The 10,350-nt window shown below is 41.8% G+C and overlaps 1 protein-coding gene across 1 annotated transcript; it reads left to right on the forward strand.

Moving 5' to 3' along the window:
• Nucleotides 1-25: 25 nt before the first annotated feature.
• Nucleotides 26-9,929, forward strand: ZFPL1 (zinc finger protein like 1). Its single transcript, XM_069739687.1, has 8 exons — nt 26-241; nt 3,640-3,755; nt 4,144-4,255; nt 5,154-5,347; nt 5,506-5,581; nt 7,853-8,023; nt 8,751-8,874; nt 9,340-9,929. Exons 2-8 carry the CDS (start codon nt 3,654-3,656, stop codon nt 9,521-9,523), a joined length of 963 nt encoding a protein of 320 aa, XP_069595788.1. The 5' UTR covers nt 26-241; nt 3,640-3,653; the 3' UTR covers nt 9,524-9,929.
• Nucleotides 9,930-10,350: the final 421 nt, after the last annotated feature.

A 10,350-nucleotide genomic window follows, 5' to 3' on the forward strand; every position in this document is an offset into this window, starting at 1 on the left:
GGAAGTGACGAGACTGAGCTGCGCCCTGACACCGAGGCTGTCACTGTCACCCGGAAGAGACGTGGCAGAAGTCAGACTTGATAGCGGGGAAGCAAAAATAGAAAACAGCCCGAAGGGGGAAAGGGCGAGAGTCACCGAGTGTGGGGTGTAATGGGGAGAGGGGGCGGAAAGGGCAAGACACAGTGATCCCAAGAAGGAGGACAACACGGGAGTGGGGCGTGACTGACCCTGGCAGTGTAAGGTATGTGGGCTCCAGACATGTCTATTGTTCTCTGTTATCAGCCATCTCCGGCTTCTATAGCTGCTGCTGGCACAGGGGTGGGATATCCATTGGGTCATCAGTGTGGGGTCTTGCTTATAGTGATCCAGACATACAATCCATGTAATATGTCTATTGTTCTCTGTTATCAGCCATTTCATTTGGCTGTAAAAAGAAAAAAACACAAAAACTAAATCTATAAAATTACTGCCAGTTCCCAAGTGTTGGGCTTGTTAAAGGGGCTCTGTAGTGAAGTCACAGCCCCTGGGCCTGCACTGTTCTGCAGACTGGGGCCCTGTTACCCCCATAAGAATGGAGCGCCGCTCCGGAGAGCCCCATAGGAATGAATGGGCCGACGCGCTGGATGCGCGGAACCTGGAACTACCAGAACTTATCCTGACCCCATGGAAATCAATAGGGATCTGAAGTTCAGAGCTGGAAAATCTCTATCTCTTTTTTTTTTTTTTTTCTTTCTTATTACATTTTTTTCTCATTCTTGTTTCCTTTCTCTTTTTCTTTCTCTCTTTTTCTTTCTCTCTCGCTTTTTCTTTCTCTTTTTTTCTCTCTCTTTTTCTTTTTTTTTTCTTTCTTTCTTTCTTTCTTTTTTCTCTCTTTTTTTCTCTTTCTTTCTTTCTTTCTTTCTTTCTTTTTTCTCTCTTTTTTTTTCTCTTTCTTTCTCTCTTTCTTTTTTCTCTTTTTTTTCTCTTTTTTTTCTCTTTTTCTTTCTCGCTTTTTCTTTCTCTCTCGCTTTTTCTTTCTCTCTCGCTTTTTCTTTCTTTCTCTCGCTTTTTCTTTCTTTCTCTCACTTTTTCTTTCTCTCTCTCTTTTTTTTCTCTCTTTTTCTTTTTTTCTCTTTTTCTTTCTCTTTTTCTTTCTCTCTCTTTTTCTTTCTCTCTCTCTCTTTTTCTTTCTCTCTCTTTTTCTCTCTTTCTTTCTCTCTTTCTCTCTCGCTTTTTCTTTCTCTCTCGCTTTTTCTTTCTCTCTCGCTTTTTCTTTCTCTCTCGCTTTTTCTTTCTCTCTCGCTTTTTCTTTCTCTCTCGCTTTTTTTCTCTCTCTTTTTCTTTTTTTCTCTTTTTCTTTCTCTTTTTCTTTCTCTCTCTCTCTCTTTTTCTTTCTCTCTCTCTCTTTTTCTTTCTCTCTCTTTTTCTCTCTTTCTCTCTCTCTCTTTTTCTCTCTCTCTCTTTTTCTCTCTCTCTCTTTTTCTTTCTCTCTCTCTCTTTTTCTTTCTCTCTCATTTTCTTTCTCTCTCTTTTTTTCTTCTTTTTTTCTCTCTCTTTTTTCTCTCTTTTTTTCCTTTCTCTCTCTTTTTTTGGGGGGTCTGGCAGCATGGAGTTCAGAACGCATGCTCAGCACAAGTGGTCAACAACCAGCTTTCTGATGCGTGTGGTCACCCTACCCTCCTGCCACACTGCTAGAGATGATTTCACAGCCACCAGTTCCCTGGCCACACAATGGCTGTGTTCACAATCTAGTTTTGATTTCCTTCTTTTATGATCCATTTGTGGAGGAAATAAAACGCTCAGTTACAGGAGCCTTTCATTTGTCTTGGTTTTATTTTTCCCTAAAATGTCACCAGTTTGCATCCGTTTCGTCTTTTGCAGACTGCACATCCTTTCATTCTTTAATAAAATATGCATAGCAGGCAGAACAGACTTTGTCGTTTTTCTACTGGAAACAGATCATAAGGGATTATTAGTTATATCGTCCATTTATCTGATCAGTTATTAAGCTCTGCACCTGCACAGATAAATAAAAGTAACAACGACCTCCAGTAAAAACGGATCAAAACAGCACAAATTCGCATGTAACTGGATACAAAATCCGCTGCATCAGGTTTTTACATTTGTTTTTTTCCCACCTGATTCCATTAAAAATGGACGTGTGCGAATGTCTTCGACCCCTAGAAGGCTGTAATCCAAGGAAAGGAGGGAATGTTATAAAAGAATTACCGTAAGTAACTTCTACTCCTGTGGGGTTTCCCTCCGTTCCAGCGCTGCTGCTTTCTCATGCAGTTAAGATGTTCCAACTCCCCGCACGTGACTGCTGCAGACAATCATTGCCCTCGGTGGTGACGGACCCACCTTGCTACCATGACCAGTGACAACAGTGATTGTCTGCAGCTAACAGAAAATCATGACGGCTAACAAAGATAAGCAGACCACCAGAGTGTCGGCGACTTTACAACGTGAGCATTGCTGTTTTATCACGTTCCGTGACTTTTGGCCGTTTCTTCCGCATCCTCCACGCTCCCCAGGACGTACTCGCATCCTGCTATAACATAGGCGCTGCTCCCCGGTGTCTGCACCTCCTATAGGTGTGCCCAGGCTTTGTTGAATCACTTCTGTAGTCACCCTAGTTGACAGACCTGTAATATAATTAACCCGGATCTCATTTGCTCCAGTTCTTCCTGTGCTTATTGTTATTTGCGTCATTTTGCTCTGGTTTATTAAGTGATTACTGTTATGTTTTTCACTTGAGTTTTGACCTGTATAATGGATTTCGTTCCTTAATTTTGCACATTTCGCTGGTACACTTTGTGTGTAAGGAGGAGAACGCCATGATGTAAACCCGACGACGCACATCATAGTCATCGTCAGGCGCCATTAGTGTGCGTTGCGGAATGGCGCGGCTACACTGCTGTCGTGTTTGGTTTTCTGCTCCTATAACTGAGCAGAATAAATGAAATGAAGAACGTCTTGGGGAACGTTCACATGAGACGGATGTAAAATCCACAGAGAATTACAGTATTAGCATTTAGGATGAGATTTTGCCAAATCTTATCCACAGGTTGGATAAAAAAGTACAGGTAAAATTAAAAGCTTGGACAAAGTCGTGGGACAACCTTGAAATTTATATTAAAAAAAAAAAAAAAATTCTTCAGATCCTCCCCACATCTTGATACAGCGGGCGCATTATAATGACGTTATCGCACCCGCTGCACTGAGACATCACGCACAGACGGGGAGTGATAGGTGAGGGAGCGTCCTCCTCCATCATTGCTTTCAGCTGTATTGGTATTTAGGATGCCGATGTAGTTGAAGTCGCAATGCTGGGCAGGGGAACCGGCCGGTGTCATGGGCCAAAATAATTGGGGGACCCGTTCTGTGTCGCGTACCAAATATCATCCTGCTAGTTAAATTTGTTTGACATACGGGCTTTAGTGGAAGGTTGGGAAATGTTTAGTTTCGCTTTCGGTGCTTCTTCAGGGGATAACATTTGTTGCCCATTTCCATTACAGACTGAAACTGATTAGCGAAGAATCTAATTACATTGACTGTCTTGTTGGTAGGAGATCTGTCTAACAAAAAAAGTGGAAAACCCCTTTAGATAATATTTTTATATCTGATCATTTTCTTTTTGTTCCCAATCTGTCTTAACAGGTGTCGCTGCCATCATGGGTCTCTGCAAATGTCCTAAGAGGAAAGTGACAAATCTCTTCTGCTTCGAACACCGTGTAAATGTCTGTGAACATTGTCTGGTGGCCAATCATCCAAAGGTGAGGCTGGTAGCCATCGTGCCGAATCTGTGATTAATATCATCCACAGAGTCCAGAATCTCCTGCCCCCCGTTAAAGGAGTATTCTGACATTTGGTACATACACAGGACATCTCTGATAGATGCAGGTTCTTTGGTGGGCCCCTCATCTGTCTCGTGAAGGAGGCTGGTCTTGTGGCCAGGGCTGTGGAGCCGGTAAGCCAAACCTCCGACTCCACCAAAATGGGCTCCGACTCCACAGCCCTGCTTGTGGCTACTGGTGGCCACACGTCGGACTACCTCTATTCACATTATGAGCATTGTGGCAGTGGCCTCCGACGCTTGCTGCGGACCTGCCATGTATATCTGAGCTGGGACTAACCCTGTAAAAACGTTTCATTGTGTTCCAGTGCATTGTTCAGTCGTACCTACAGTGGCTTCAGGACAGTGACTACAATCCGAACTGCCGGCTATGTAACACCCTGTTGTCTTCTAAAGAGACCGCCCGCCTTGTGTGTTATGGTACAAGACTATTTTATATTCTTTAATAACTCTGAATGTAAAGAAGTTGTTGTCTCTACACAGGGGCTCTGCAGTTTTTGTACATGAGGTGCATGTAAATGAACATTTAAAGGGGTTTTCTCATCATCATAAATGGTTAAAATTGGAAATTACTTGTTAAACAAGCAGCTTTGCAATATAACTTTTCTTAAAAGTCCTCTGTTTTATTGTTTAGTGCTTTTTGCCTAGGTTACCGGCCACCACTGTAGTCCATCAGTGATGGCCAGTATCCTAGCAAAGAACACTGTGCTTACAAGCTTGGTAATGTAGAGCTTGTAAGCTCTGCTCTGATGTTTGACCCGGACACCTTCCCTGCCCCTACACTCCTCTGACACTGCATCTGGCCAACTAGTGTGTCACTACACTCCTCCATTGATGCTTTTGTGTGCACTGGAGAATGCTCAGTCCGGGCCAGCAAAGCTTTGATTAGGCTGTTGTGATCTGTCAGTCAAGCAGGAGCACACCAGCCGCTGGCAAGCAGGAAGCCATGAGGCCATGGCGGCTGTGCTCCTGAAGGTAGGATGAGGATAACCTTGTAGTGCTAGCCATAAACATAACTATGGGAAGACGCTGATTGTTACCCCTTTGCAGTCCCACCATCAATGTTTTTTTTTTTTTTTTTTTTATCTTGAAAAATAAATGTTTGATCGTACGGATGCTGATAGAGATTAGGTGATTGCCGCATCTGACTGAGCCAAATGGGATACTGACAAATGTCCATGAGCACTATTATACCACCTACACAGCATCTATAGGATGCCGTGTACAAAGCACTTAATTAATTTCACCATATAACACAAGAGAGTGAACCCCTACTTTGCAGTTTAGAAATGACCATTATTTTTCTATGTTGCTCCAGATTTATTCCACTGGTCCTGTTTGAACGACTTGGCCTCACGGCTTCCACCAAACACTGCACCAGCTGGGTACCAATGTCCAAGCTGTCAAGCACCCATCTTTCCCCCGGGAAACCTTGTCAGTCCGGTGGCCTCCACCCTGCGGGAAAAACTCTCCACAGTTAACTGGGCACGGGCTGGACTGGGCCTCCCTCTGGTAAGTTACCACTAAACAAGCAGGATGAGCCTTTTCAATTAAGGATATTTAGATGACTCTGATTATACTAAATCACTTTGTAATCTCAGAGCTTCGATATTGTATTCTATGTCTATAGAGTCTATAGATATGTAACCTATATATTTTCCTATGGGTAGATTGAAGAGACTACAGCTGTTGAGGAGATCACAGAAAACGATGTCACGGATTACAGGGACTGGTCAATTGTCAATTGTGAGTGTTTTTATCATGGATTTGTTTGTGTGTATATATATATATATATATAATTTGGACACCTTCTCATTTGAAGATTTTTTCTGTATTTTCATGACTATGATATTTGTAAATTCACACTGAAGGCATCAAAGCTATGAATTAACACATGTGGAATTATATACTTAACAATAAAGTGTGAAACAAAAGAAAATATGTCTCATATTCTAGGTTCCTCAAAGTAGCCACCTTTTGCTTTGATGACTGCTTTGCACACTCTTGGCATTCTCTTGATGAGCTTCAAGAGGTAGTCACTGGGAATAGTTTTCACTTCACAGGTGTGCCCTGTCAGGTTTAATAAGTGGGATTTCTTGCCTTATAAATGGGGTTGGGACCATCAGTTGTGTTGTGCAGAAGTCTGGTGGATACACAGCTGATAGTCCTACTGAATAGATTGTTAGAATTTGTATTATGGCAAGAAAAAAGCAGCTAAGTAAAGAAAAACGAGTGGCCATCATTACTTTAAGAAATGAAGGTCAGTCAGTCCGAAAAATTGGGAAAACTTTGAAAGTGTCCCAAGTGCAGTGGCAAAAACCATCAAGCGCTACAAAGAAACTGGCTCACATGAGGACCGCCCCAGGAAAGGAAGACCAAGAGTCACCTTTGCTTCTGAGGATAAGTTTTTCCGAGTCACCAGCCTCAGAAATCGCAGGTTAGCAGCAGCTCAGATTAGAGACAAGGTCACTGCCACACAGAGTTCTAGCAGCAGACACATCTCTACAACTGTTAAGAGGAGACTTTGTGTAGCAGGCCTTCATGGTAAAATAGCTGCTAGGAAACCACTGCTAAGGACAGGCAACAAGCAGAAGAGACTTGTTTGGGCTAAAGAACACAAGGAATGGACATTAGACCAGTGGAAATCTGTACTTTGGTCTGATGAGTCCAAATTTGAGATCTTCGGTTCCACCACCGTGTCTTTGTGTGACGCAGAAAAGGTAAACGGATGGACTCTACATGTCTGGTTCCCACCGTGAAGCATGGAGGAGGAGGTGTGATGTGTGGGGGTGCTTTCCTGGTGACACTGTTGGAGATTTATTCAAAATTGAAGGCATACTAAACTAGCATGGCTACCACACCATCTTGCAGCGGCATGCTATTCCATCCGGTTTGTGTTTAGTTGGACCATCATTTATTTTTCAACAGGACAATGACCCAAACACCCCTCCCAGCCTGTGTAAGGGCTATTTGACCAAGAAGGAGAGTGATGGGGTGCTACACCAGATGACCTGGCCTCCACAGTCACCAGACCTGAACCCAACGAGATGGTTTGGGGTGAGCTGGACCGCAGAGTGAAGGCAAAATGGTCAACAAGTGCTAAGCTTCTCTGGGAACTCCTTCAAGATTGTTGGAAGACCATTCCCGGTGACTATTTCTTGAAGCTCATCAAGAGAATGCCAAGAGCCAAGCAGTCATCAAAGCAAAAGGTGGCTACTTTGAAGAACCTAGAATATAAGACATATTTTCAGCCGTTTCACACTTTTTTGTTAAGTATATAATTCCACATGTGTTAATTCATAGTTTGATGCATTCAGTGTGAATTTACAATTTTCATAGTCGTGAAAATACAGAAAAATCTTTAAATGAGAAGGTGTGGTGTATTTTCTCAAAAAGCAGGGGGCAAGGTACTGGATGACAATTATGTGTTACTGAGCTGGTTCTTATTTTGACTGGATTTTGGGTCCAGGATTTAGGAGCGACCAAAAGAGCTTGAGTGGGAAAGGTTGCTCCCACATTCCAGTCTGGGTCTTACAGGCCCAATAGCAGGCAACTGGGTATAGCCAAGCAGTGTGAGTTGTGTTGGAGCTGGAGAAAGACTGTTCATGGTGGATAGTCGTCTATTTGTAGAGACTGAGATGTGCCTGTAAAACCAAGTTGGTGAGACCCTTTGCTATACTTTCCCTTGGCCAGAGAAATGACTGTTTTTTGCTATTTATTTCAGCTGAAGAAAGGACTGTTTTCATTTTGAAACTGTAAAGTTTGTTGTCCTGTATGAACTATAGCTATATATATATATATATATATATATATATATATATATATATATATATACATATGTATATATATACATATGTATGTATGTATATATATATATATATATATATATATATATATATATATATATATATATATATATATATATATATATATATATATATATATATATATATTTTTTTTTTTATTATGCAGGGTACAATTGTGTGTTAGTGACTCTTCTGTTTGCTTCGTCTTCAGCCTCCTCCTCTGATCATATGTCAGAAAGCTCGGAAATACAGCAACAGTCCGGGTATCTCTACAGTTCAGTGCCTGCCCCCACAGCACAGCATGGCTTATCGGGCAGCATGTCTAAGGACCACAATGTGATGATCGGAGATACAGTAGCGGACAATGTTAATATCAATGCAGGTAATGCAGGAAAATACTGGAATAATACATACGGCTATACAGTGACAGAAAATTGTGACTGCAATTAAATTTATTGCGTTTTGGGGTTTAAAATTTCATTTTAATTCCAAGGTTGTGTATATAATATTTTTTTTTTTACTTATAGGGAATAAATGGTGTTGCATCACAAACATGTTTTACTGTTGGGAAATTAGGCAAAAACTGTCCTCTGATTTTAGCCATTCCATAGACTTTGAGTAAAGAGGCATTACACATGCTGTCTTCCATTCCAGCAGGGGACATGGGACCCCTGTCCTTGGGATGCTTGTGGGTTACACCGGTGGGGCCTTCACGATCAGTCACTTGGTGCCTATTCTTTGCATGTAGGTGATGAGTAGAGTTGAGCAAAAAGACTTGCAGGAGCTTTAACAAGTGGTCAGTGGACCAGAGCCTTGAGAACGACCTCCTACCTGTCTGCATCCTATGCACCTCTTCTGATAGTTAGCCTATCACAACGTCATGCGTGTGTGTCACGTCACAAAGGTGATGTCACGCCAGGCCTACTAATCCGGGGAGATGCCGGAGTTGCTAACAAGCAGGAGGTGGGTCTCAGGGATCTGGTCTGGTGGCCACAATCCACTAATGTGGTTGCTGTACTAAGGTCCTGCAAACATTTTTGCTCAACTCTAGTGTTAATTATTGTGAAAACACCTTTTAATGTATATTTTTCTTTATTCTCCTTCTGTAGCCTCCACTCCTAGAAAGATTTACGACACTCGGGATGTTGCTGCCTCTCAAGATGCCGTGATTGACTTTGATGATGACAAATACAGGAGGAGACCAACTCTAAGTTGGTTGGCACGAATACTCCGGTAAGCTGACTGCCACCATTAATTTCAGGGTTGGTTTGCTTTTTGTTTTTTTTTAGCTATTTTACATGTTTTTATTCTTCATCTGAGAAACAGACATTTGTCTTTTGAATATAGGAAAATTGGTGATCTGTCTTCTAAGTGGAAAGATGTATCGTCTTATACTTTTTTCCTTACACTAGGGCTTCTCAAACTTTATTATTTTTTTTACCAGGCCCCCACCGTCCAGATTTTGGAAATGCGTGGGTTTAACCATTAGTTGGCCAAGTCTTCTGCCAATAATAAGTGTATCCTAATTTACTTGTTGAAACTAATTATAATATTAAAATGAGCCAATTATTATTGTATATAGCTATGCCTCTACTGACATCTGGTGGGTACCTCGCCACCAATGCCATCTCACACTTGGATTTCTAGTTATAATCGTTTAGTCTGATTGGAGAATAATTCTGTTCTATTTCCTTGCAGCAATCGCACCGGTTCCAAGTCCCGACCTATTTCCTCCAAACAGCGGTTCCTGATTATTCTCATTATTGGTGTATTGGTCTTTCTAACTCTAATTCTTCTCATGTCAAAATGGGGCAGAGCTTCTGCTGACAATGACCCAAACCTTGACCCACTATTCAACCCTCATATCCGGGTTGGGCAGTAGTAGATAATCTGCAGCATTCCAGGGAAAGATAGAAGAAATGAACCTCGTCTCCACCGCAAATTAGATAGAAGGCCAAAAAAAATCCCAGATTTCAAGGTGGAAAAGTACATTGGTGGTCTCGTTTAATGGGATGGTTGCAAAGCTCTTATGGAGAACTGACTTGTTATTCAACTATAATGGTTTCTCTTCCCAATGTGGAGATCTAGATGTATGGAGGCATCGGTGGGGGCGTGGGCTGTTGTGGGATCCTTTCGTGCCTTTAGAGATGGCACACAACACACGTTGAACATCATAGAGGTGTCGTGGATGACATATTTGCTCCTTAGTTTAATTTAATAATTTTCTGTGTATAGTGGAATTATCTCTCTCCAAGAGAATAACATAAACTAAGTATGATCGGTTGTAACCTTCGGTGTACAGTTTTGTTTTTTTTTTAGTGAATATTCTGTAATATTTTCCCACATTTTAGGAACTCTATTTCCCTATAATTGTGCAGTGTAAATGAGCTGCCGATCACCCAACAGATAAGAAAAACACTCATTCTTCGGGTGACATTATCTTTCCGTTTGCCCAGAAAATCATCATTCTCGGCAGCTCATCATCGGACGTAAACAGATCCTGTACGGCCGAGAACAATGCCAGTCTCTGTACGCCAAACAATTGTTTTATTGATCGCTCTGTGCACATATTAATATGCTGCCTGCCTATCTAAACATGCTTTTAAACGACCGCCGATCAGCAAATACTTATTGCTTGGCGGTCGTTTAAATCTGCTAATATGAACGCAACCTTACGATGGGGAAAGTGAGAACCCCAGACAAGACCGC

The sequence above is a fragment of the Ranitomeya imitator genome, chromosome 9 (assembly GCF_032444005.1).
Source record: "Ranitomeya imitator isolate aRanImi1 chromosome 9, aRanImi1.pri, whole genome shotgun sequence".
In the NCBI taxonomy this organism is placed as follows: Eukaryota; Metazoa; Chordata; class Amphibia; order Anura; family Dendrobatidae; genus Ranitomeya; species Ranitomeya imitator.

What these genes read in the sequence shown, in the direction of transcription:
- ZFPL1 (XM_069739687.1), top strand. Translation starts at nt 3,654, where the DNA reads ATGGGTCTCTGCAAATGTCCTAAGAGGAAAGTGACAAATCTCTTCTGC. An exon ending in CGCCCGCCTTGTGTGTTATG is followed by an intron (nt 4,256 to 5,153) that starts GTACAAGACTAT and finishes ATGTTGCTCCAG; the next exon opens with ATTTATTCCACTGGTCCTGT. An exon ending in TGGTTGGCACGAATACTCCG is followed by an intron (nt 8,875 to 9,339) that starts GTAAGCTGACTG and finishes ATTTCCTTGCAG; the next exon opens with CAATCGCACCGGTTCCAAGT.